Source organism: Mirounga angustirostris, unplaced genomic scaffold (assembly GCF_029215605.1).
Source record: "Mirounga angustirostris isolate CCGP_5_RB_7025 unplaced genomic scaffold, mMirAng1.0.hap1 SCAF_6, whole genome shotgun sequence".
Taxonomy (NCBI): domain Eukaryota; kingdom Metazoa; phylum Chordata; class Mammalia; order Carnivora; family Phocidae; genus Mirounga; species Mirounga angustirostris.
Window position 1 is genome coordinate 10,149,013 of NW_026991714.1, and position 27,760 is coordinate 10,176,772.

A 27,760-nucleotide genomic window follows, 5' to 3' on the forward strand; every position below is an offset into this window, starting at 1 on the left:
CCAAAGAACAGAAGCAGCGCAACCAAACTTGCCCCCTCCCACCTGGTCCCGCCAGCAGCTTAGGCAGGTTAAAGGGATGGCACCGAAGCGAAAAGGGTCCCCGGAGTTGCGTTACTGCTGGAATGTGCAAGGGGGAGAGAAAGCAAGAGGATGGCTGAAGGACGCTAACAGAGGGGGCCTCCCACAAACACCATGATCTGTTCCTAGGGCGACCCCTTCACTCCGCCACGTCCTTCCCACTGGGCATGGACAGAACAAAAGGGCAAAGAAAAATCCACTCTCCACACATGTCGCAAGAGCCACTATTCAGAGTGCCTTCGATTTCCTTTCACGTATTCTCTCTCATCAGATCTTTCAATCTCCAAGCAGGAACATCCTGTTTTACCTAAGGGCACAGAGTATCAGATAATCTGCTGGTAAGAAGCCACGCTGCAGCTCAGATCAGGTCTGCCTCCAAGCCTGTCCTTGCGCCCCTGCCCCCGTCTCCAACACAGGAGGCCTCTGCTCTCGGAAGTCCACTCCAGAGGGGTCTCAGGTCCAAGCTACCCTTGGATAAAAAGACCTCAAGAGATGCGTGTTCCTAGAGTCCTGCGCTGAAACTTGGAAGCATTTTCCAAAAGAAGCAATGTTCTATATACAGGGAGGCAGGCACGGCTCTAATATTTACCTTCGGGCACCAGTAATGCTGTGCTTTATATTACGAGACACTGACCTTTCCCATGGGAAATGGGGTTGGAAATTCGAAATAATCAGAACACACATACTTTGATTTCAGCACAGAGCAGCTGGGAGCCATGCTCAGAGGCCCGGTGCAGCTCTCAGAGAGAATACGCTTATGTGCACGGCCCCGAAAGCTACTGCTGCAACGGGCACAACGGGAATGCCTGACTTCACCTCCAGCAAGCGTTCTCCCATTACCAATCTGCAAGTTCCGGTTATTCCAACCAGGGTCTGCCTAGTGTACAACTGGAGGTAATTCTTCAACAGCAACACTTGCAGACATAAACGGGGAGCGATGCTACGTATAATCAATGCACTCTGCCTCAGAACACTCAACGCTGAAGCACGCACAGTATCAAGTTGCAGGGATGAGCTTCCGCACTCTCTAGTCACAACAGATGTTCCCACCAGGTTAACAGCCTGACCCAAACAGGAAAAAGAAGAAGACCCAACCAGTCAGATTTCAGCAACCCAGCAACACTTCCAAGTCAAAGACAACAGTAAGATCAATACTGCCGTGCAATTCAAAGCAAAGCAGGTGAGTGTCATGCTCTTCTCTTCATATCCTTTCCAGAAATACACCAAGTAACAGCTCCGCTCAGTCCTCAACCTCCAAGTACTTACTACTACTGAGTGCTCAGCCACAGATGTACTGCTGGGAACTGAAGGGCCTTCAGGGTCTTGGGGAACAGTTTGCTTTTTAAAAAAATGAGACAGTACAGCTATAACAGACACACAAACAGGAGATGGGTGACGCAAAGAGAGGGTGTTGCAGCAAAAGTTGAAGGTTTCCTGAAATACCTAATTACAGTTCAGAGCTAAGGCAGACTGTACCTTGCCTTCATCCATCACCTTAGCAGGGGAAGAGCTTCTCGAGCTGCTGTTCATCACGGGAGCTGCACCAGATCCCGGATCTGCTGAAGGCCAGAGAACGGATTTAGACTTATCCTGACTTATATACTCTTTGAGGAAGAATAAGAGATCCTCTGCCCACTTCTTCCATGATTTTAGACTCTGAACACACTCAGATCCCTTACCAGAGGCAGAGGGTTTCCCAGATGCCTCAGATGACCATCGAGGACGAGGCAGAGGTCCATCCATTGACCCTTGAGAAAGAAAGAACAGAGCCCTGGTATGGATTTTTCAGAAGAAACAAACCAACTGTGGACAGGTCAGGGTTCAACTCTACCTAGAAAGCAACATTAAAAACGGGTCTCCTGGGCGCCTGGGTGGCTCAGTCGGTTAAGCGACTGCCTTCGGCTCAGGTCATGATCCTGGAGTCCCGGGATCGAGTCCCGCATCGGGCTCCCTGCTCGGCAGGGAGTCTGCTTCTCCCTCTGACCGTCCTCCCTCTCATGCTCTCTGTCTCTCATTCTCTCTCAAATAAATAAAATCTTAAAAAAAAAACCAAAAAAACGGGTCTCCTATAATACATGAAGGCAAATCCCAACTTAGGCGCAGAGTTAAAGAATTAAAACAAGAGGGGTGCCGGGGTGGCTCAGTCAGTTAAGAGTCCGCCTTCGGCTCAGGTCATGGTCCCAGGGTCCTGGGATCGAGCCCCGCATCGGGCTCCCTGCTCGGCGGGAAGCCTGCTTCTCCCTCTCCCACTCCCCCTGCTTGTGTTCCCTCCCTCACTGTTTCTCTGTCAAAGAAATAAAATCCTTAAAAAAAAAAAAAATTAAAACAAGAACTGCTGGATTCAAAGAACAGCAATAAAACCTGCACGTTAATAGCACCAGCTGCTGCTTCGAGTCAGGCCTGGTACAGCGCCGTACAGGCTGATGCTTTCAGTCTGTGTGATCTGACTTCCGTATCTTAGTGAGTATTACAGACGTGTCTTTGATTAGGAACAGACTCACAGCACTGTGTGTTAACGAGAAATGGATGTATGCTGCATTAATTACAGTCCTGAAGCTACGTTTGTAACATCCAAGAGAGGAACTCCATAGAAATGGAAAGATAAACACTTACACTTCACAGTAAAAAAGTAAAAAGCAAACAGTAACAATTATTCATTCTTACTTATAAATACATTTTATGTATTTATTTTGTAATACTTATATATGTTATTTTAGTGTTAATAATAAATGCTTTCTATTCTAATGCAGATCTTGTGGCAGACTACACACCAAGACAAATTAAGACTTTTTCTTCCCTATCTTGGACAGACCCAAATTCTAAAACGCTGCTTGCATTAGAATTCTCAAGACAAACCGTTAAGAGACTCTTAATGACAGGAAACAAACTGAGGGTGGCTGGAGGGGAGGGGGTTGGGGAATGGGGTAAGTGGGTGATGGGCATTAAGGAAGGCACATGATGGAATGAGCACTGGGTGTTATATAAGACTGATAAATCACTGAACTCTACCTCTGAAACCAATAACACATTATATGTTAATTAATTGAATTTAAATTTAAAACAACAACAACAACAAAGAATTCTCAAATAAAAGGGGAGGGGAACTTCTAGAAACGGTTTACTACAAAGTAAAATGTGAATGCTCACCAAATTCACCTCTAGGCATATCTCTTCGATTAAGCGTAGCGGAGAGAGGCCTTGCAGGCGGGTCAGCCGTCGGAGGAGGGGAGCACTCCCCCCCACTCACAGGAGACGGGCCGAAAGAGCCATTCTGGCTCAGAGGACCTGAAGACGACAGGGAACTGTTACCACTCTGAGGCAACCTTTCTTTTCTTTAGTAAGTTCTGGGATGACTTCTAAGGGCATCAGAATGAAGATACACAGCACCAGAAGGTAACACACACACAGTCCACACCACAGCCTTGGGGGGCTGCCCCGGAAGTGCGGCCCACCTCGCCACGGAGGGTTCTGGGTGGGGGGCCTGCCTGGCCTCGGCTTCACAATCACAGGCTCTTCTTGCAGCATGGCCATCTTCTGGGTTAATTCCAGTAACCTTGAATACGGAGAAAGAATGGACTTAAATATGAACTACAACCTCCGTGCCTTAGGAGATACCAAGCAGCACTGCCTCTGGAAACCCGAGCGCCCTGGGAAGCTGGAATTCCAAACCACATACTTGTGTCTCAAGTTGGCGGCCTCCCTCTTCTCCTCGGCAATAGCTCTTTCCGCGGCCCGGGCTTTGAGCTGTGGGAGACAAACATCCCAATCAGTGGTGGCCGACTACACACGTAATAAAGGAAAGAAAAAAACATCTTACCCAATTATCATGAGCTTTCTTCTCATGAGTGGCAATCTGAAAAAGACAATGCACAGACGACCCCGTGTGGGAACTCGCCGTCGCAGCCCCCACCAGCCTCTCTGTCAGACACCCAAGAAGCCCACAGCCGCAGGGCAGAATTACCTGGTTTTTAAATGAGCGCTCTGTCTTCTGCAATTCATCCTCCATCTCTTCAATTCTGCGCCTAAGAATCACACTTGCTTTTATCAATTGAAGTGCAACTAATGAAGATCTGAAACCGTTTCACCGTGCCCCCCTTCCTGCAACACCCGCACTCACATGGAGAAACATCCTCACATGGTTACAGTAAGAGTATAATACGATCAAAACTAAGACTACCTAATCTCCTTATTATTTAATGGCTGGAGAGTCTGAGTTGACACACTGTAATTTTCTTGACTGTTCTTCAACGTTCTCGAGCAATCCTGCTACGACTATCTTCCTCCACAAAGCTTTTTCTTCCTTTAAGGACAGCCACAGAAAATTGCCCAGAGCTGTGAATACCGGGTCTATCAAGTGGCACAACTGCTGGAAGGGTTCCGGAATCATCACTAGAGCAAGTGGGCCCTGCAAGAATTCCTCCAACTCACAGAAGCGCCCGGCACGAACCGCGTTCCCTGACGGCCCTGCCACTACAGGATACGGCAGTGGTTGTTACTGCGACACTGTTCCCTTTGTTAACTTAAAATGCATTTTTTTTTCTCATAGGAATTAACTATTCACATCCTCTGACCATTTACTTATGTTCTGTGCTGTTTTGTTCTACACAATGTCACAGTTTTTAAAGACGCCAACAGCAGTCCCCCGGCACGGACCCCGCTCTCGAAGCTGAACTCACTTGTACGTTTTCACCTCCTCCGCAGCCAGAAGCGCCTTCTCGTCTGCAGCCGACAGTCGCTGCTCTCGCTCCTGCCGCTCATACTCTTCCTGACTCAGTTTCCTAAGACAAAATCGGTTGTCAGTCGGACGTGTTTCTGTCTTCCAGCAGTCTGTCCGAATGCCTCAAACAATCACCTCCCCTCCCCTCTAAAACAGACTATACAAAGTCAGGAAAGAATTCAAACCTGCCATTCCAGGATAAAAATCAATCTCTGGCCTGTTGGCAAATCACCTGCATTTTCTGACTTGTAATTTTTTACTCGTAAATAGTTTAGCAAACGTCAAACACACTCTATGCCCACAGGCAAGTTCCTTGTGCTTAACACGTTGAAAGGTTACTTGACTGTGGAAGGCCATGGTTGATCAACCTCACACAATTAAGCTTCTTAGGCCAAAGCAAGGAATAATTACACTTCCCTTATTCCTACCACAGAAAAATCTGTAATTACTTCCCCTGTTTTTACCATGGAAGGACCGCCTCTCAATCCCAGATGGGTACCGCGATAAGATAGCCAGAAAAAGAAAGCAAGCCTTTTAAAACGGGTCTTCTAGCTTCTAACCCATGCAATTAACCACAGAACATTCCCACACTTCAGATATGGAACTCCTACTACCTATTTCAATGGAATGATGATTCGAGAAAGAGAAAAACCTCAGAATTAGCAATATCTAGTGAATAAAACAGAAAAAGAATCCCAACTGTTCTAAAATCAGGGTCTTACCTACTGTTAACTGGTTTTACCCCAATTAACCTTCAAGCTCAAGATGCCCATCTACTATAAAATAGACTGTCGGGCTCCTTGCTCAGCAAGGAGTCTGCTTCTCCCTCTGCTGCTCCCCCTGCTTGTGCTCTCTTTCTCTCTCTTTCTATCAAATAAATAAAATCTTAAAATATATATATATATATAATAGATTGCAATGGTAGCAACATTTAAGGGTTTAAAAATGCTATTTTTAGGGCGCCTGGGTGGCTCAGTTGGTTAAGCGACTGCCTTCGGCTCAGGTCATGATCCTGGAGTCCCGGGATCGAGTCCCGCATCGGGCTCCCTGCTCGGCAGGGAGTCTGCTTCTGCCTCTGACCCTCCCCCCTCTCATGTGCTCTCTCTCATTCTCTCTCTCTCAAATAAATAAATAAAATCTTTAAATAAATAAATAAATAAATAAAAATGCTCTTTTGTTACCCTTGCACATCTTTGCCTAGAAGTCTAATTCAGAAGATACTTAACTTGAAATTTTGATTTCTATGAATCAGAAGCAAAATGAGAACTATATGGTTAAAAAGTTTAATAATGGGAAAGAGAAAAAGCTTTATGTATTCTTTTATAACTGCCCATTCACTACTCAGCAAAGTATTTTATTAATGGCTATACTATACTGGTTACCTCCTAAGATGCTATGATAAAACTACGGGCAAAGTACTATCCCTGCACTAACAGAGCTCACAGTTTAATATGTAAAAGATGCACATAACAACAGAAAAATCCGACTCTGGCTTAGGAAGGGCGGTAAGAAAATGGGAGTCTTGAAGGAAAGATCAATCAATCTTTTTTCCAGTAATGGATGAGTTGGTCCGAGAATACTGAGAACAATTAGAACATCGGACAAAAATATAAAGAATATGCTTGGGGGCACCTGGGTGGCTCAGTCGTTAAGCGTCTGCCTTCGGCTCAGGTCATGGTCCCAGGGTCCTGGGATCGAGCCCCGCATTGGGCTCCTTGCTCTGCGGGAAGCCTGCTTCTCCCTCTCCCACTCCCCCTGCTTGTGTTCCCTCTCTCGCTGTCTCTATCTCTGTCAAAATGAATAAATAAAATCTTTAAAAAAAAAATGTGCTTGAAGGCATCAGAGAGCTAATATATTAGCTGACAAGTTAATGTACAAGGCCAAGCTCCAGAAGAAAAAGGAACCTCAGAATTACAAGAAAGCCTGGCATCTGAAGCCACCTCTCCCCCAGGTTCATTCCACGCACTGAAGACAATGGAGACATAAGGAGACTGAACAGAGCTTTCAACAGATCTGGGTTCAAAGAAAAATGGAGTTCAAGGTCACCAATGAGGGGGGACCCTCCAGTAAAAATCCGAGGCTTTGGGTTTGGACTAGAAAGAGCTGTGCAAACAGGCAACACAGTGTCCTTTGAAGGGACAAGGCCATTTTTAAATGACCTGAATTGCCGACTGGATTAAAGTAATGACCTCATGCTAGAAATAAACTCAAATCTTTTCTGTAGGAAAATAACGTCATCCTAGACCTCTAGTTTCCTCTACGATTATTATAGACAATTTTTGCCACTCAGTCAAAACTGACAGGCACTCCACAAGACATTGTGATCAAAATCTAAAAAACAAGTGGGACAGACCCATAGCTAAATCATTACACAGACTTTAAAATAATTATGCTTATATTTCAAAGAAGTGGAAGTCAAAATTATAAATTTTAGCAGAACCTATAAAATTGAAACATAGTAACTGAAATTAAGAACTCAAAAAATAGGGGCTCCTGGGTGGCTCAGTCAGTTAAGCGTCTGACTCTTGATTCAGGCTCAGGTCATGATCTTAGGGTCGTGGGACTGAGCCCCGCGTCAGGCTCCTCACGCAGAGAGGACTCTGCCTGAGATTTTCTACACTCCCTACCCCCTGTGCACGTGCACACTTTCGTGTGCTCTCTCTCTCAAATAAATAAAAATACCCTCACTGAATGGTTTTAGCAGCTGATTTGACAAAGTGGAGTGAGATCTCAGACATGGGGAAACCAGTCAGAAATAACGCCATCCAGAATGCAGCAACTCAGATAAGAATGTAGGAGACACAGGGGAAATATAAAAAAATTTAAATAGAACCTTACAAGAAGAGAGAATAAAGCAGAATCAATATACAAAGAAAGGCCCCCAAAATCAAAAGGTGCCAATGACCCCACGCAGAAATGCAAACGAGATGGGGAGAGGGTAGAGAAACAAAAAAGGCAAACACCCCCCCACACACACCTGAACACCTCCCAATAACACTGCTGAAGAACCAGAAAGAATGACTGAAGGCTGCAAGCGCAGCAGTGAGATACTGAGGGAAAAGATGACGGATGCTGGACTCCTCAAAGAACTATAAAACCAGAAAGTAACTGGTGATTTTCAAAGTCATGAAATTAAGTAACTGCGAGCATATTACAGCCAGCAGAACGATCCTTAGAAAGACGTTTTCATGCAAAGATAAACTGATCATATCTGTGACTAAAGGATGTCCTTTGAGAATGAAAGGGACCCCCAATGAAAGACTACAGGTGTGGAAGAGAACGAAAAGCTACAGGAACTATGTGTGTGTCAGCAGAATGAACACTGGTCGGAAAGCGCTGTAGTCTGACAGCGAAATGTCTCTGGAGTTTAGGTGTAGAGAGAATTCAGATGTCATTCAAATAGCATCTAAGTCAAGCAGGAGCTAAAGCCCAGAAAGAGGTACATCTATTCACGTATGTCACACTGTAACAAGTTCGGGACACATGCTGTGGTCTTTAGGGTAATTACAGGAAGAGAGAAAGAGCAACCTTTAATTACCAAGCTTAAAGAGCAGAAAAGCAGAATTATTAAAAACACTCAATCCAAAAGACAGAAAGAAGGAAGAAACATAGGAACACAGAACAGACGATCAAACAGAAAGCAAATAGTAACAAGTAGATTTATTTTATTTTACTTTTTAAATTTTTTTATTTTTAAGTAATCTGTACACCCAACGTGGGGCCCAAACTCACAACCCTGAGATCAAGAGTCACATGCTTTACCAAGTGAGCCAGCTTGGTGCCCCAGTCACAGGTAGATTTAAACCTATACATATAGAGAGAGAGAGAGAAAGGGGAGTTACATTATAGAAAAAATGTGCATTCACCCAGTCTCTATAGCTACATACCTATTTATGCTACAACACGCTCCAGAAAAGATTTTAAGGAAATAAACCTTTCAATGGGCAGAGACTGCCAGGAGGGAAAACTGTAAAAGGACATTTTACTGCACAGAAAGCAGCATACATAGTAACAATGAGGCTCAGAGTGGTTGAGGAACTGTGTTCAGTGTGGCTCAGGTCAGAAAGCATCAGAAGCTGCTGCAGGAAATGCACCTTGGAGAAGCAGCTCCGGACACCTGAGGGGAAGTGTCCTGCGTGCCTATGCAAGAGTCTGGAATTGATCCACAAGAGAATGGAGCACTCTGGATAGATTTTAAGCACACGAGGCCATGCAGAGACTTGCATTTTAAGGAAGTCCACTTGAGGCTGAGAGAGAATGAATGAGAGCCCAGAAGGTATGAGAAACGGCAGGTGGTGAGAGGACTAGTCACGAACTGGCAGGAAAGAGGATGTGGGCTGAACCAACCCAGGCTGTGGGCATGGAGAGCAGGGTACAAACCAGACATGCTAGACAGAGTAAAACAGTGCCACGATGACCAGCATGAAGAAAAACAACTGTCAGTCAGAAAATTAAGGTAACTGCTGGTGGCAAAAAAGTGCTCTTAAGAAAGAAAAAAAAAAGTAATGAAATTAGAAATATTTCTCTAAAACAGGCCAGGTAGTTAGAGTGGGCCTGAGCAAAATCTGGAAAATCTGAACTGACTGCACGGTGAGCAAAGAATCCGAGAAAGCATTAGGGGTATGCTTTCGATGTTTCGTGGCATCAGGCAATAGCAGCCTGAGCATTTAAAAAAGAACTTTGCTTGGCAGGATAAGCCTTCTCAGAGGCCGCCGTATCTACCAGAGTAAAGCACGGAAGCAAACCCGAATAGCCACCGCCATGGACAACCTACTTTTAGAGAATTCAGGTATTTTTGTGGAGAAAAAAACTTAAAATGAACTACAAAAGTGTTTCTTTCAAAACACACACCTAACTTCAGATTTGAGATGGAGGTTTCAGGAGATTAATACCTAAATATGCACACTGAACAGGTATGTCTATATTTAAAACTCCAAACATCCTCGCCACAATTACAGTATGTAACATTTAACCTGAGCATTTGACTAAAGTCCAAAACTTAGGATACCTTCAAATAACTAAATACTCCTTTTGGAGTATTTATTCTACTAAACATCACGCCCTACAAATCACTCAGGATTCTGAAAGGCTGTATTAAGAAGTAGTAGAACAGACACAGGACAGATCACACGTACTTAAAATGCCACAAAGAAAGAAAGTAAAGGACGTGGTGGAGCCACGAAAGGGACTGGGTCTTCACCAAGTGTGCCACAGAGGAACCGCCCGCACCAGTAAACCACTCCCTGCCAAGCAAACTGCAGGCAACAATCTCTGCCAACCGACTCCAGTGGAAAGGAAAACGCAAATTATGTGAAACGAGAAAGGAAGAAAGACAAATTTCTACTCACTACAGATAGAAAAAACCTACAAATAAAAAAGACAACATTCTGTCCAGTAGTCCATACATTCACTTACAGGACAAGACGGCTAATGACTAGGCACGAACATCTTACTTTTGCAGAGCCATCTCCTTCTGCTGATAGAGCTCATTCAGAATCTCCACTTTCTGCCTCAGGGTTTGGCATTCGTCCTCCAGGACGGCTTTGGCCGACTGCAGTGAATGGCGGTCATCTTCTAATTTCTTTATTTGGTCTGGAAGGAATAAAATGGTTGAGCTGGGTATGTGAACTGGGCTGGCAAACTGGCAGAGAGGGTGGCGCTGGAAGGGGTGAGAGACTCAGCACTTTCTTCTCAGGAAGCAGCCTACCTTCCAGGTTACATTTAGTAGACATCGAGGCTCTAAGCTTAAATTGTAGAAGTTTTAGATCCTCTTCAACTACTGATATTGCAGTTTGTGTCTAAAAATTCCAAGAGAGAGAACTATCCTTACAAGGGAGGCACAGTGAGAATTCACAGGCACTCACAGTACTCCACAAAAAAGCGCATACCCGGGAAATGTCCATCATCTGCTTAATTTGATTTTTCATTTTCTCACTCCGGTCACCTAAAATACAAAAAGTTTTAATTGCCTTTTCCTCCTTTGCTTTTTAACTGTATTTTCTTGATTTCCCCAAAACTAAACAGTTACCATGTTCAAACATTCAAAGGAAAAACTAATCAACCCAGAGAACTAATTAGGCTCCATGACTTTTAAGAGAATTGCAAACTTAGATTCAAAAAGCGAATTCCCAGTTTGTACAAGAAAAGTGTTATCCATGCCATTCTCAAACAAGAAGGGATGTGTGAACAAAGGCTCTTCTTTCTCGCTCAGATCTATGTCCACCTGGTCACGTATCTTATTTAAAAAGACTTCCTCTTCCGTTCTCCCCTTGAATCTGCTACCAGGTGTGGTTGAAAATGCCCACTGTGCAAGCAATATCTGATTTTGAAAAACGGTGTCCAGACACATATCCTTCATCAGTAAACACTGCTACCCTTTAGCTCCACTCTCGCGGCCTTAGTCTATGGCTCCCCGACTTTAGTACTCTTGAAATCGGCTATGGGCCTTAAAACTGCAGAGCTACAGAGACGATGAGCACTAAACTCAAAGGTCATCCCCACGGCACTGAGAAATAAATTTCTCCTACTGAATGGTGCTCACACTGAGAGGTTTAAGTCACAGCTATGCTGCCCTCGCTCCAGTGTGCACGAACAGTCCTCCCTGGGACGGAAAAGCAGAGTCCCTGTTCACTGCACACCCACTGCTGTATCACAGCCCTGCAACCCACCTCGGCCCAATGCACACAGAGGTGTCTCTAAGTCCAGTGATAAGGCATCTACAACTAACACTTAAGAGGAAGTTAGTCAGGGGCACCTGGGTGGCTCAGTCAGTTAAGTGTCCAACTCTTGGTTTCAGTTCAGGTCATGATCTTGGGGTCTTAAGATCAAGCCCTATGTTGGGCTCCTTGCTCAGTGGGGAGTCTGCTTAAGATTCTCTCCCTCTCCCTTTACCCCTCCCCCTGCTCATTCTCTCTCTCTAAAATAAATAAATCTTTAAAAAAAAAAAAAAAAAAAGGAGGAAGTTAGTTAGCCAAAAAGGAGCATCGTGTACTTAAAGACAGGAACAAAAAATGAGGTCCAACCTCCTTGAAACCAAACTTACCTCCCACTTCTCCATTTGCTAATTCATCTAACTCACTTCCTCCTTTATTCTGACCCTCAGATTCAGATTCACAATCTAACCGATTCAACTGGGTAATGCAATTAGTCAAAGCCTAGAAGAGAAGTAAAGGGGCATTAGAAAAAGCTTCTCAAACAGATTTCATGACAATTAAGCATGTATTCAAGAGAATGAACTTACATTAATATTATCATCTTTGTGAGTAAGAGCTACTTCCAAATTTTTCTGAGATTTCTCAAATGCTTTGATTTGCTCACTGAGCTCAGCATGTGATTTACTCCAATCTTTGATTTCTTGCTGCAACTGAAAAGGTAAAACACATGAATTTCCAAAGGCTAGGGCTCTTTGCACTGGACACATCAGGACCATGTGAATGAAACAGGGCCATGCTACTTTCTGGCCTGTCACTATGGACTGAGGCCTTGGTGAAGGGAGAGGGGAGAGTGGCTCCTACCCTCAGAACTGCATTAAGAACATGAGAGCCGTCAAGAAGTCAATCCAGTTATTGAATCCTTCAGAAAATTGCAGCCCATTCAAATAATTCACTTCCATAGGAACGGAAGAGCACATCTCACTGTCTCCCATGTCCACACTCCAGATCATGTAACCTTCCTTTGGTTAGTGAAGCAGTAATTGCTCAAAAAAGGTTTATAAATACCTAATTCTTTGGTTAAGAAGCAAATCCATCATCCCACTGAGGCTATTCAAGTTAGTAATTGGTTGGTATTTGACAAGACAAAGACTAAAAACACTCTGATAGCTGTAAGACATTGCAGAGAACAGAAAATCCAGAACAGATGGAGAATATATACATGCACTCAATTTTGGGAGCTTAAACTTTGCATATCTAAGAATAGAATTCCGCATACATATTTCATTTCCTTAAAAACAGATCTGAGAAAAGATACTCAAGAGGTAATGATACTCAGTTCCCTAGTTCACATAATCTAGGACATCAACTTTTACCTGTTCTTTCTTCTTCTTAAGCCTAGCATTTTCTTCTTGAACCCGATGGCATTCAGACTTCACCTTCTCTTCACTAAGTTTAGCTTCATTAAGGGCAATTTGAACCTAATGCAAAATACTCCTATTAGTGAATTAATTCCAAAGGAGGGGTGTTACTTTCCCAATCAGACGTCATACAGTTTTCATTTATTGCATATTCTAGCACGTTATCAAATGTCTGCTCCTCTACAAAACTAAGACACCCTATTAACATCTTGTAGAAATTACAGGCAGCTTTACCTCTGAAAATTCTGAGGCATTCACTGAAATAACATCCTTTAACTTCTCTATAGATTTCTTGTTTTCCAGTATCTGCCATGTGGAAGAAGAACACAAAAAATGTATTAGGATTTTAGTAGAAACAGTAGGATATGTGCTAAAAAGATGAAATGCTATCCCAGAGCCATCTGCTACATATCAGGTAAAAGCAGGTGATTCAGTTTTAGCTGAGGAGAAAAGTCAAGAATGTAGAGAGATGAAGAAAGAAGAAAATAGGGGCGCCTGGGTGGCTCAGTCAGTTAAGCGTCTGCCTTCAGCTCAGGTCATGATCCCGAGGTCCTGGGATCGAATCCCGCATCGGGCTCCCTGCTCAGCCGGGAACCTGCTTCTCCCTCTGCTCTGCCTGAGCGCTCTCTCTCTCTCACAAATAAATAAAGTTTAAAAAAAAAAAAAAAAGAAAGAAGAAAATAACTGGAGCTCTATTATGTGTCATGCACAACCTTCCTGGCTATGAGATAATGTGGTAGATGACCAGACAAAAAGGTGAAAAAAAAACAGGAAAAAAAAAGAAAGAAAAAATTTTTCAAGTAGTCCAGCTAAAACCAACGGTTTTTCCTACTGGTAGAGAAAAAAAAAAAATCCCCAAGGTCACTTTAAAAATTCTCTTGCCTGAACTAAAAATGGTTCAACTTGAGGACAAATAAACAAATCTCACTTACAGAAGAATTCCAAATAATCTGTGAAAGTACTGCCTCCTCAAGGAGGTGGAGCATACTCTTCACCCTTTTAACCACAGGTTGGGCGTAGGTACTTCCTTCCAAAGTGAACAGTACACCAAGAGTGGGAATGGGTAAATATGGAGTGAAGAAACCTGGCAAATACCTGGTCAGCCAGGTCACAAGCTCAACTGGGTGTGCGATATATGGGAACCCCCTGCAACTTTCCTGTAGTTCTAAAACAGTTCTAAAAGGCTTGTTTTTAAAAGGAATCATGCAAAACAAAACAAAGTACTAGAACTGTTGAATGGGGCTACGGTTTCTTAGTTGCTCTATATGTTTCAGAAGGCAGAGCCAAGCAATATGGAAATTATCCAGGGCTGAGGACAAAAATACTTCCTAGGACCATGAAAAGAACAGCGTGTGGTATTAGCACTTAAGATTCCATGAAGACAGATGGATGTAGGTTCAACTTCCCTGTGCCCCAATCTTCCTTTGGTTACAGCATGGGAAAATGCAGAGTTCAATCCATCCTACCTACAGAACAGTCTGAAAGCTAAATTACAGTTAATGCTTTGCAGCAAAACTGTTACCAAGTCCTGATTCTTGATATTCTGTTCTTTCTCAGATTCCAACATAACACGCAGATTTTTAGCTGTATCATCCAGAATGTCATTAGTTTCTTCAAGTTTCTTGATTTTATCCTATTAAAAAAAAAACATCAAAATTAGTAAATACATTTTCTTTTGTTTTTAGAATGTAATCTCAAAAAGAGAAGGGATTTTTACCTTAAATTTAATTGCTTCATCAGACAGAATCATATTTTGTTTCTTGGTTTCTTGAACATGTTTCTTTGACTCCTTAATCTATATAAAATAAAGCATGCAGAATTCAGAAATATAAATCACAGGGGTATCAAAACTTATCTCTGAGTAGGTAACCCCTTAGAGAAGAAAGCTGTACTTTACACATGATGATTACTTCAGATTTGGATGGTTTGTAGGAAATAATGAAATTTTAAAATACCGTAATAGTTTAACTGAGTAACACAGGAGGAAATAATTCAAGCTGGAATCATGAGGGGAAAATACTGAAATAATGAAAGAATAATTATACCTTCTGCTCATAACTTGACAATTTTTGTACAAGTTCTGCATTTTCTTTCATGATATTCTTCAACTTCTCAGAAATCTGCTGTTCAGTGACTAAAGGGGAGGGGAAATCCATAAGATTATTATGATGACTAAATAAAACTAAATTACCCAATGTATTAGCAGTATGTTACCTAGCACTATGAGGGAAAAGAACTTTTTAACACTAATGCTTTTAAAAAAGCAACCTGCAGTTAATGGCAAATAAGGGTGTAAAAATACTACTAAAATAAGAAAAATATAATAAGGACCCTTCTTTCAGTGAGATTCCAATTTAAATTTATTTCAAAAATAGGAAATATAATATTTTAGCTTGATATCCTTCCCTTCATGGAGTACCTTTCTTCTTAGAAAATGTGATCATTTCAAATATATGTCACTTGCAAAAAGAAAAAGACAAAAAATACAAGCACATTGATTTACATCTCTATTCCTCAAATTACCTACTTAAATATATACTGTATCGATTAAACCATTAGCACAAGAACACTGTTCACATGCAATAAATTTGCATGAAATCAACAAAGCCAATCTGCCCCAAATCAAACTAATCATCTTCTTCCTACTCCCACAATTTGTTCCACCTCATATCCTATCTCGGTTGGTAGTATCACCATCTACTCTGTCATCCAAGCTAGTAACCTAGGATTAGTCAAATGTTCAGGAATGAGTAAGTCAATCAGACATCAGAAGTCACTGTATCTAGTTTCTAGCTTACATAAACTCATATCTAACACCAATACTGAGGGAAGAGTATAAACAACAGAATAAGCCTAAATATTTACCTTGATATACTCTATTCTTTACCTAGAAGAAAAATAAAATTAAATTTGATGTCAAAACATTTTATTAACAGAAATACTATAGTACTATATAATATTATAGAAATACTGAATACAATAGTCAAATCATAACAAAATGAAAATTTAGTAACAGTTTGGTTCACTGTAATAATCCATAGGATTAAAAAATAAGAAAAGGCTGGGGCGCCTGGGTGGCTCAGATGGTTAAGCGTCTGCCTTCAGCTCAGGTCATGATCCCAGGGTCCCGGGATCGAGCCCCACATCGGGCTCCTGGCTCAGCGGGGAGCCTGCTTCTCCCTCTACCTCTGCCTCTCCCCCTGCTCATGCTCTCTAATGAATAAATAAAATCTTTAAAAAAAAATAAGAAAAGGTTAAAAAGCATTTCAAATGTGGGGCACCTGGGTGGCTCAGTCAGTTAAGCATCTGCCTTCAGCTCAGGTCATGATCCCAGGGTTCTGGGATCGAGTACCACATTGGGCTCCTTGCTCAGAGGGGAGTATGCTTCTCCCTCTACCCCTACCCCCTGCTCATGATCTCTGTCTCATGCTCTCCCTCTCTCTCAAATAAATAAAATCTTTAAAAAAAATAATTAATAATGGAAATGGGTATTTTCATATTAAATATGCTAATGCTTCTTTTACCCCAAATCATTTATTTGACAACCCCAAATAGCCAGAATGAGGTCTAGAAACAATGATCATTCAACGAAACTCTCAGGAAACAAAATTAAAGGCATAATCTTTGTACTAAGATATGTCTCTCTCCCTCACCAGAAAACATCTTTGAAATCCTATTACAAGTTGGCAACCACCTGAATTTAGAGATCTAATAATTATCTGATTTTCCCAAACCCCTAAAAAAAGTGGTCATCAACCTGAAAGGGAAAGAAGACCGCTAGAGGAAAATGCACAAGCAAGAAGAAAAATGACAACTAACCTCTAAATCCTCTCTAAAGACAGCACTGAATTATAGGGTTACAAAATCTAAGCAGGGGGCACCTGAGTGGCTCAGTCGGTTGAGTTCTGCCTTTGGCTCAGGTCATGATCTCAGGGTCCTGGGATCGAGCCCCAAGTCGGGCTCCCTGCTCAGCAGAGAGCCTGCTTCTCTCTCTCCCCTCCTCCCCAGTTTGTGCGCGCTCTCTCTCACAAATAAATAAAATCTCAAAAAAAAATCTAAGCAGTACTCCATTTTTTTAAAAAATTGTGTCACCGAATGTCTTTGTAACCCAGAATTTATTTCCACTTTTCAAAGCTATAAATGGTAATGAGATACTCAGCTCAGTCCATAAATCATCCACGATATCTCATTATTACAGTATCTAATACCAGGTATAATAATGTTGCTATAGGAAAATGCATTCAGAGTTCCAACTAGAAAGAAATGACTGTCTTTCCCACGTAATAGCCTTGCTAATGAAACAGTAAAGCTTCTTCTCCTCTCCTCTCACCCAAATCAATAGGCAGGAGGAGGGAGGAAGAAGCAAGAAGCAGGCAAATGAGAGCAGGGACCAAAGGTTCCAAAGTCAAATGCTGAGGCTGAGAAGCAGCAGTTAGGACATAAAGCCTGCATCACCCTGTGAAATGTAAACAGATGTTAGGATTTTTAAGAGGGGAGAAACAAGAGTGGGAAATAAAACACGTTTTCACCTTTTCCCATTCCACTCATCCTTTCTATGCGCCCTTTCTCCTTTCATCTGAGGAAAAATCCCATGAGGTTAGAGGACTGTTCCCGGGAATCCAAGCAAATGACCCTTCTTTTTAAGTGATTTTATCATCACTTGTGCAAGGAGAGAAAGCTTATGAACAATGATATGTCTGATAAAATTAAGAAATACTCTTAGAAAGACATGCATCCAATGCTTTGGCTACTTTAACTGTTAAGCTTCAACTGAACCTGAAAGCTTTTAATCTGCAAAGCTCATTCACACAGAATGATTTCTTTCTTGTTACGTTAGATAACTATGAAACAAAATGACGTATAATACAGCCACAAGAATGAGTATGTATGAGCATGTATATATAGATAAGCACGAAAGACAAGTTCTGCACGGAAAGAGACTCTTAAGGAATAAAAATTTCATAGTGTGTCTTTGGATACTACATAATCTGTATTTCCAAATAAAAAGATATTTTATGAGCCCAATAGCACGTGATCAAATTAGAAAATCTGTGAAACAGATACATGTAGAAAAGTACTACAAAATTACCTATCATCCTAGATAAATTTGCATGAAATTTACTATTTTGTTGTCTTGTAGCATTTTTTCTATGCATGTGTGTATTTCTATATATTTACATATATAATACACAGTGTATATTTTACAGTCCTGATTTCTGGTTTTTTCCACTTACTATTAAATTGTGAGAATTTTCTGGGCCCCAGTATCTTTGAAATAACAAATTTAGAGTGACCTAGTATCCCATTATATGGATGTACAATAATTTAACAATTCCCCTACCATGGATCATTTAGTTTTCACTCTAACAAATAGTGTTTCATTGAACACCCTTATACAAGATTTTTATGCATGACTGGTTATTTCTTTAGGATAGATTAATTAGACATGGTTTTATATTATAATAAAAGGATATGAAAATGTTAAGTCTTCTGATACATATTATTTAACTGCTTTTCAAGATGGCTGTAAGAGTTCCCAGTTCTACTAGGAACATATACATGTGCCCAAGTAGGTACGTATACATTTAATCTTTAGATTTTGATTTAAGATTTATAAATCGAAGTTTTCCATTAAGATTATACATGTTGTCTTGTTCACTTAAGTCTTTACCAACAAAGATTACACTGAATTATTTCACAAGGTTAGCTGAGATTATAAGCATTTGTGTTCATGTTAGTAACTGAAAAAGAAACAAAAGCGCTAGTGATTATAAAATATCTGTTGTCTTGATGAGTCAAAGTATAAGTTTAATTTACTCACAGCAAGGACAGTTCTCCAGAAGAAGACGGCAAATGAACCAATTCCCAAGAAGGCAGTGATAAGTACAGGCTTCCACGGCAAGCCGTAAAAATCAGGCCCAGGTTGAACATCATCAGGCAATGTAGCAACTAACTGAAACAGAAATATTGGAAATAACAAGCCATGAAGAATTTAGAACAGAACAGTCACAAAGAATCATCCACAGAAATTCTAAACCAACCTCCATAACTACGCCCCTTCCACTGCTTCAGTAAAGATGGGATACTGGCAGCCTCATATCTCTTGTTTGGCTTGAAGTGCTTCTGAATATTATGAATCTAAACGTCTTTAAGCTGAACACATATTTCCAGTTTGCAATAGGACTTACAACATCATGTTGTCTAGGACATGTCTAGAATCTCTTTGGATCAGACTTTCCTCTTAGTTGATTTCTATAACTTAAAAAGCCACATAAAACACAAAATTGAACACTCTAGAGAGATAATCAACTTGTATGGCTACAAATAAAACCAAAATGATGATAGCGAAGAGCCCAAATAATGTGCTTTTCCTCTAAGATTTTAAATCTTTATTCTACCCTCATGTAAAAACAAATGCTGAGTAAGCTCAGACGGCTCCTGATAACTGGTCCAGACTGCTCTGAATTTAACTGTCTTCTACCTAACGCAGTGCCTTTATTTTACGTGCTTCCTCGAATACAGTTGCATTGAACACCTGCTTGCTTCTACGCTTTCACTGCCCTCCACAAGCACACAAATAACTATCATACCGGCCCCACCCCACAACAGTGCCGGGGGTCACTGGAAAAGGACCCGAAGAGACCGTGACTGTCTACCAGAAAACAACATAGCGCCTGGTACAATCTAAGAAATCAGTAACAAATGAGCAAGTGACGAAAGCGTCTTAAAATCACTCCCCCGGGCCTCCCTAAACAGCACTGCAACGTCTTGCCTGCCTCGGGCCTGACCCCTCCAGTTCTCCCTCGACCCGTCGGCGCGCCAACTCCGCTCACAACTCGTCTACCCGCCTGCCAGACCTGGGGTCCCTCCCTGGGAATGGGGACCGTCACCTCCAGTAACTTGGCTATAAGGGCTGCGTAGAGGACCGACAGGGGTCCCAGAAGTTCCGAGTCCCCGGGGGAAGCGGTGACAGAAGGCACAGTGGCAGGAACTGAGTCCATTGTGTGGGGACAGCTGAGCGGAGGCGACGTTCCCCCGCGGAACAGCACTGGAGCCCCCTCTTCCACCGTTTCCTCCTTCGGCAAGGGGCCGGCTGAGGAGGCGGACCCTGGGAGTGAACTTCGCCTTCCGCCGCCGCTGGTACTTTTCGCCCTGCGCCTCCTGGAAAAGACGTCATCAGACAATGCCCCTCGGAGGACGTAAACGTGCCTACGGAACCCGGGCGCGCAGTGGGCGGGGCCACGGCGGACCAAAGCAACGATGGAGCGAGGCGACCTGCGCAGAGGGAACTAAGGGACGCGCACTGACGGAAGTTGCACCTGCTGCAGAAGCTGGGGGAGACCGCGCCACGTAAAGGGCCCCGGGAGAGAAACGCCCCGCTCACGCCCCTCAGGGCCGGCCTTGTGTCACTGCGTGCAGGCACCGGTCCCACTGCCCAGACGGGAGAGCAGCCTCTCCCGCCCCCGAGTAAAGACACCCGCCCACCCCAGTCTCCAGGGCGAGGCCTTCCTTCCCTGCTATCTCCAGTGCCCCGCTCAGCTTTTTCTCTTCCTGCTCCACAGGCTCACACTCACTGTCTCACATTCCCGCTGATGCCCTGGAATGAGGCTGCTTCTAAGGAGCCATGTCAGGACCCCACCATACCCCAAGGGTCCTGAATTTTATAGTTACGTGACTTGTGGAAAAGGACGAGGGTTATGCATAGGCACGTTCTAAAAGTTGAAAAAACCGGGGACATTTAACCCGGAGGAAAAATAATGTCTCTAAATCTTTAAAGGTATGTCTTCCAGTTTAATATAGAAGCAATTCGGAACAATCAAGCGAGAACAATCAGGACTCAAAGAGAAGAGCAATGGAGGGGGGCTGAGAGGGGAGGTGAAAGCAGGCTGTGCAATTAAAACAGTAAAAAACTGACCCAAGAATACAGATAGATTATGGAACAGAACAGAAACCCCAAAAATAGACCCAACTGCATTGAAAATTTGGGATACAATAGAAGTCAGGTGGGGAAAAAGACACTTTTTAATAAGTGATGTTAGTATAACTAAGCCATATGGAAAATGTTAAAATTGGATTTTTTTCATAAGGATAAATTCCAAATGATCAGAAACCTGAATGTAAAAATATGAAAACAAACAAGTACTAGGAGAGACACGGGTGAATTTCTCGATGTATTATGAGTGAGCAAAACCTTCCCAATTATGCCTCAAAATCCCAGAGAAAAGATTTGCAAACAACTACTTAAAAATAAAAAACTTGTCTAGCCCCTGCTCGCAAAAAAATGCAAAATGTCGGGGCTCCTGGGTGGCTCAGTCGTTAAGCGTCTGCTTCCGGCTCAGGTCATGATCCCAGCGTCCTGGGATCGAGCCCCGCATCGGGCTCCCTGCTCCGCAGAAGCCTGTTTCTCCCTCTCCCACTCCCCGTTTGTGTTCCCTCTCTCGCTGTGTCTCTCTCTGTCAAATAAATAAATAAAATCTTTAAAAAAAAAAAATGCAAAATGTCAAAAAAGTTTGACAATGACAACCAGAGAAAAAAATACATGTAACATTAGGGACAAAGGGTTAATATTCCTAAACTATAAAGAACTGTACAAGTAAACAGAGAAGAAAACAGTCTATAGAAAAAAAGAGCTGAAATAAAAGAATCAACAGTTCTCAGGAAAAGAAACAGGAAGAGCTCACAAACATATGTAAACATGCTCTGCCTCAGCTCATAATAAAAGAGATACAAATTAAACCTACACGGAGATACCATTTTTCACTTACACTGGCAAGATCTAAACCTCTGACAACATACTCAATTGGTGAGAGAATGTAGGGGAAACAAGTACTCTCACACATTGCTCATTGTTATACAAAAGGACACAACCTCTATGAATGGGAATTTAGCAACATCTCCCCAAATTACTTGTGTATTTACTTTTTGATGCAACAATCCCACCTCTAAAGATCTCAAAGATACTGTGGACACAACAAATGTTGAAAAGATATATGAACAAAACTATGTTATTCCAGCATTATTTATAACAAAAGACTGAAACAACCAAAATGTCCATCAATAGAAGAGTTGCTCAATACACTAAAGTATACTGTGAAAATGGAAAAAAATAAATAAATTTTATATACTGCTAGGGTATGGTTTCCACAATGTTTTTTCTTTAAAAGGAGGGGTGGAGAAAAGTGTAGAATACTACTTTTACATAAGAAGGTAATGAGAGACAAATATGTATTTTTTATGGCTCTGATGTAAAACTCACATGCAATAAACTACACATATTCAAAGTACACAATCTGTAAGTTTTGACATACGAATACATATGTGAGAACTTCATTACATTCAAACTGAACATATCCTTCACCTCCACAAGTCTCCTCATCCAAGTCTCATCCCACCTCCTGCCACTTGCTGACTGGGCCTCCCCAAGCAGAATTTCTATCATAATAGTTTGCATTTCCTACAGTTTTATATATGGAATATATAATCATCATGTATTCTACTTCTCTGGCTTATCTCACTCAGCATAGAGATTCATATGTTGCTGCATACATCAAAGGTTATTATTCCTTTTTATTGCTGAGTAGCATTTCATTGTATGGATCTAGCACAATTTGCTTATGTATTCAGCTGTTGATGGGCATTTGAGTTTTTTTCCAGTTTTTGGCTTTTACGAATAGAGGCGCTGTGAATATTGATATACAAGTAGATGGATGTAAATGCAGAATTTTTCTCAAGGGTATATGCTTAGCAAAGGGATGGTTGGAGCATTTGACATACACCTTTCTAAGAAACTAACAACCGGTTCTCCAAGGTGATGTACCATCGTACATCCCCACCAGCAGTGTATTATTTCCAGCTTCTCCACCACTTGGTATTTTAATTTAAATCATTCTTTTTTAATTTTAGTCATTCTAATAAGTATGTATGATAATTCATGGTGGCTTTAATTTGCATTTCCCTGAGAAGTAATGATGTTGAACATTTTTTCATGTGCTTATTTCCTATGCACACATCTTATCTGGTGAAGTGTTAACTTTACTGGGTTATTTCTTATGAATGAGTTTTGAGAGTTCTTTATATATTCTGGATGTAAGTCCTTGTTCACATATATGCTTTGCAATGATTCTCTCCTAATCTGTGGCTTGGCCTTTTGTTCACTTAACAGTGTATTCTGAAAAGTGGAAGTTTATTTTGATGAAATCTAAATTATCAAATTTTTCTTTTATGAATTTTGCTTTTGGTGTTAAATCTAAGAAATCTTTGCTTAACTTTTTCTGTAAGTTTTATGGTTTTAGGCTTTACATTCAGTTCAATGAAGCATTTTGAGTTCATTTATATTTATGACTGAGGCATGAATCAATTTTTTGCACAGGGATATATCCAATAGTTCCAGTCCTGTTTGTTGAACAGACGTCTCATTCTCCACTTGTGTTTCCACCTTTGTCAGAAGTCCATTGCCAGGTATGTAGGAATCTATTTCTGGACTGTCTATTCTATTCCAGTGATTTTTTTTTTGTCTATCTTATACTGATACCATGCTCTTCTAATTACCATAACTTTATTGTAAGTCTTGAAATCAGCTCATGTTTGTGTTGTTCAAGGTCCTTGGAATTTTCTATATGAATTGTACAATCAGCTTGTTTTCTACCAAAAAAATCCTGAGTTTCTTTTTTTAAAGATTTTATTATTTGATAGAGCACATAAGCAGTGGGAGCAGCAGGCAGAGGGAGGAGACTCTCCTCCCTGAGCAGGGAGCCCAATGCGGGGCTCAATCCCAGGACCCTGGGATCATGACCTGAGCCGAAGGCAGACGCTTAATGACTGAGCCACCCAGGCTGAGATTTTGATCAGGATTATGCTGACTCTGGGGATCAAAGTGGGGAGCTTAGTATTTGACATACTGTTTGTCATAGTGACAATATGGTAACAATATTTAGTCTTCTGACTCTCGAACAAGGTATATCTCTCCATATTTAGGTCTTCAACTTCTATCAGCAATATTTTATAGTTTTCAATTATAAGTCTCACAGTATTGCCAGATTTACCCTTAAGTACTTTGTATTTTTTGATGCTAATGTACACGGAAGATTTTAATTTCAATTTCCAATTGTTCGTTGCTAGCATACAGAAATAGTTGCTTTTAGATGTTAATCTTTATCTGGAAACCTTGCTAAACTGTAGATTCCACCAGATTTTATTCATAGATGTTCAATATCTGCAGATAAAGACAGTTTTACTCCTTCCTTCCCAATCTGTATGCTTTTTCTTTTTCTCGCCTTAGTGCACTGTGCCCCACTATAATGTTGAACACACGTGGTGAGAGTGGACATCCTTATTTTGTTTCTGATCTTAGGGGGAAACATTCAATTATTCACCACTAAGTACGATGTTAGTAAGTTTTTCATAGAGGCTATTTTAAGCCCCCTTCTATACCTAGTTTGCTACCACTTCTTTTTTTAATATCAGTAATCAACATTTGATTTTTTCCAAAACCTTTGTCTATCAAGCGGCATATTTGGATTTTATTTTTGAAATTTGTTAATATGTGACTTACATTGATTTTCTAATGTTAAATGAACCATGCATTCTTGGCATAAGCCATACTTGGTCATTATGTATTATCCTTTTTGTATCTTGTTGGGCTTGATTTGCTAAAATTTTATTTAGAGTTTTTGTGCCTATGTTCATGACAGGTACTGGTCTGTGGTTTTCTTTTCTTGTTATATCTCTGTCTGGTTTGAATTGGGAAGTATTTTCCCATCTTCAATTCTCTAGAAGAGTCTGTACAGAATTATTATTACTTCTTCCTGACAAGTTTAATTGAATTCACCAGTGAAGTCATCTGGGCCTGGAGTTTTCTTTGTAGAAAGGTTCTTAACAATAAACTCAATTTCTTTAAAGAGTCATAGGCTATTTAGGTCATCTGTTAAGTAGGCTTTTGCAATTTGTCTCAGATGGAATTTCTTCATCTCATCCAAACTGTCAAATTAAGTGACATAAATTATTCATAATATTCCCTTTTTATTGTTTTAATTTCTGTAGAACCTGTAGTGATGTTCCTGTCTGATCACAAACATTGGTTATTTGCGTCTCCTCCTTTATTTCCCTGATCACTCTGGCTAGAGGTTAATCAATTTTATTAATCTCAAAGAACCAGCTTTTGTTTTCATTGGTTTTCCTTTTGTTTCCTATTTCATTAATTTATGTTCTTTATTTCTTTTTTTCTGCTTCTTGGGAATTATCTGCTCTTTATCCTAGTCTCTAATAGTAGAAACTGAGGTCACTAATCTGAGATCTTTCTTCTTTTCTGATTTAGATAGTGCTCTAAATTTCCAAGTAGTGCTTTACTGTTACTGCACAAACTTAATATGCTGTCTTCATTTTCATTCTGCTCAAAATACTGATTTCCCTTTTGATTTCTTTGACCCTTAAGTTATTCAGAAGTATGTCAGTTGGTTTCTAAATATTTGGGGACTTTCAAGAGATCTTTGTTATTGATTTCTAATTTAATTTTACTGTGGCCAGAGAACATACTTTGTATGATTTGAATCTTCTTGTATTTTTGACATTTGCTTTATGGTCCAGAATATGACTTATCTTGGATAAGATGCTCCATGTGCACTCAAAAAGCATATATATTCTGCTCTTCTGGGGTGTTCTATAAATGTCAATCAGGTCAAGCTAGTTGACAGTGTTGCTCTTGTCTTCTAGAACCTTATTCATGTTGTTTAGTCTATCAATCACTGAGAGGATACTGAAATCTCCAATTATATACTTATATCTGTTTTTCCATTTAGTTCTATCAATTTTTGTTTCATGTATTTTGAAGGTCTATTATTAGAAGCACAAACATTTAGGATTATGTTTGCTTGGTTGACTACTTTATTCTAGAAAATAACTTTCTTTATCCCTGGTAATATACTTTCCTCTGGAATCTACTTTGGTATTAATATAGCCACCCCAGTTTTTTTTTTTCTTTTTTAATGTGAGATATCTTTTTCAATCTCTTTTTTTAGTTTTAACCTTCGTATGTTTTTTTATTTAAAGTGTGGTTCTTGAAGGCATCTATTTGGGTCTTGCTTCTTTACCCAGTCCAACAATCTCTGCCTTTTAAATTGGGGTGTTTAGACAAGTTCTATTTAATGTGATTACTGATATGGGTAAGTTTAAGCCTAGGCATCTTCTTTTTTTCTATTTTTCCCATCTGTTCTCTGTTCCCTTTTTACTTTTATCTGCCTTTTTTTGGATCGAGTCTTTTTGTTGTTAAGATTTTATTTATTTGTCAGAGGGATAGAGAGAGAGAGCACAAGCAGGGGAAGTGGCAGGCAGAGGGAGAGGGAGAAGCAGGCTCCCCGTTGAGCAGGGAGCCCGATGCGGGATCGATCCCAGGACCCTGGGATCATGACCTGAGCCTAAGGCAGATGCTTAACCAAATGAACCACCCAGGCGTCCCTCAATTGAGTCTTCTTAATGATTCTAATTTATCTCCTCTGTTGGCTTATTAGCTCATTATTTTGTTATTTTAGTGGTTGGTTTAGCGTTTATACGTCTTTAACTTATCACAGTCTACCTTCAAGTGATACTCTACTACTTCATGTGCGTAAGAACTTTACAAGAGTTATTACCACTTCTCCCTCTCCTGACCTCCATATTATTGTTGTCATATATTTTACCTTTACAAATTTTTGAAACCGCATGCTACAGAAAGTTAAATTTTAAAGATACTTAAATAATAACTAGATAATGGTTTTATATATTTACTTATATGGTTACCATTTCTGGCATTCTTTACCCCCTTTCTATAACTCAACTATTTCCATCTGTCATTTTCCTTCTGCCTAAAGGTCTTCCTTTAACATTTCTTACAGTGCAGATGTGTTGAATTCATTCAGCTCTTATACGTTGGAAAAAATCTTCATTTAATCTTTGTTTTATAAAATTATTTTGCTGGGTATATTGTAGGTCAACAATATTATTCTTCAAGTACATTAAAAGGTATTATTCTACTATATTCTCCCATGCCTGCTGACAAGAAATCTTGATGTCAACCTTATCTTAATCCCTCTCTATGTAAAATGTCTTTTTTTCCCTCTGCTTTTAAGATTGCTCTTTATCATGTATTTTGAGCAATTTGATTATGATATACCTCGGTGTACTTTTCTTCATGCTTCATATGTTTGGGTTTCATTGAACTTCTTGAGTATGTGGATCTACAGTTTTCATAAATTTTAGAAATTTTCAGCCATTATGTCTTTAAATATTTTTCTGAACACCTCTTCTATCCTGTCCGCCAGTGATTCCAGTTACATTTATTAGGCTGCTTGAAAGTGTCCCACAGCTCACAGGTGATCTGATCATTTTTCTTGAGTCTTTTTCCCCTATGTATTTCATTTTGGATAGCTTCTATTGCTATGCCTTCAAGTGCACTAATCTTTTCATCTACAATATCTAGTCTAGCGTTAATCCCACCCAGTATATTTATTATCTCTGGCACTGTAGTTTTCAAATCGAGAAGTTTGATTTGGGTCTTTTTTTTTTTTTTTTTTTAATATCTCTCATGTCTCCACTTAGCTTTTTTAACATCCAAAATATAGTAATAATAACTATTTTAATACCCTTGCCTAATTCTAACATCTCTGGTAGTTCTTGGTTGGTTTTGATAGGTTGATTTTTCGCCTCATCATGTTTATATTTTCTTGCCTCTTTGCATTCCTGGTAACCTTTGATGGTTAATTTTATGTGTCAACTTGACTAGTTATAGAGTACCCAAATTAAACCTTTTTGGGTGTGTCTGTGAGCGTGTTTCCAGGTGAGATTAGCATTTGAGAATCAGTGCACTCAGTAAAGTAGATTGCCCTTACCAGTAGGCATCCTCCAATCCATTGAGGGCCTGAACA

General features: G+C 40.6%; 1 protein-coding gene across 8 annotated transcripts in view; it reads right to left on the minus strand.

Annotated features, from left to right (window-relative positions):
- Positions 1-27,760, minus strand: part of MIA3 (MIA SH3 domain ER export factor 3) — a 58,344-nt gene that overhangs the window by 2,898 nt on the left and 27,686 nt on the right. For 2 of the 8 annotated variants that reach the window (XM_045876832.3, XM_045876837.3), the window contains 21 exons: positions 18,688-18,819; positions 15,732-15,753; positions 14,912-15,000; positions 14,584-14,661; positions 14,389-14,499; positions 13,101-13,172; positions 12,822-12,926; positions 12,036-12,158; positions 11,838-11,949; positions 10,684-10,739; positions 10,503-10,593; positions 10,249-10,387; positions 4,755-4,856; positions 4,040-4,100; positions 3,896-3,931; positions 3,755-3,822; positions 3,531-3,631; positions 3,226-3,363; positions 1,758-1,826; positions 1,555-1,637; positions 1,345-1,416 (listed from right to left, as the gene is read on the minus strand). In XM_045876832.3, coding sequence (XP_045732788.2) covers positions 1,345-1,416; positions 1,555-1,637; positions 1,758-1,826; positions 3,226-3,363; positions 3,531-3,631; positions 3,755-3,822; positions 3,896-3,931; positions 4,040-4,100; positions 4,755-4,856; positions 10,249-10,387; positions 10,503-10,593; positions 10,684-10,739; positions 11,838-11,949; positions 12,036-12,158; positions 12,822-12,926; positions 13,101-13,172; positions 14,389-14,499; positions 14,584-14,661; positions 14,912-15,000; positions 15,732-15,753; positions 18,688-18,819 — 1,860 coding nt within the window. Of the gene's footprint in view, positions 1-1,344; positions 1,417-1,554; positions 1,638-1,757; positions 1,827-3,225; positions 3,364-3,530; positions 3,632-3,754; positions 3,823-3,895; positions 3,932-4,039; positions 4,101-4,754; positions 4,857-10,248; positions 10,388-10,502; positions 10,594-10,683; positions 10,740-11,837; positions 11,950-12,035; positions 12,159-12,821; positions 12,927-13,100; positions 13,173-14,388; positions 14,500-14,583; positions 14,662-14,911; positions 15,001-15,731; positions 15,754-18,687; positions 18,820-19,756; positions 20,047-27,760 lie in introns of those variants that run through there. The other 6 variants (XM_045876840.3, XM_045876833.3, XM_045876841.3 and 3 more) reach the window with 6 other exon arrangements.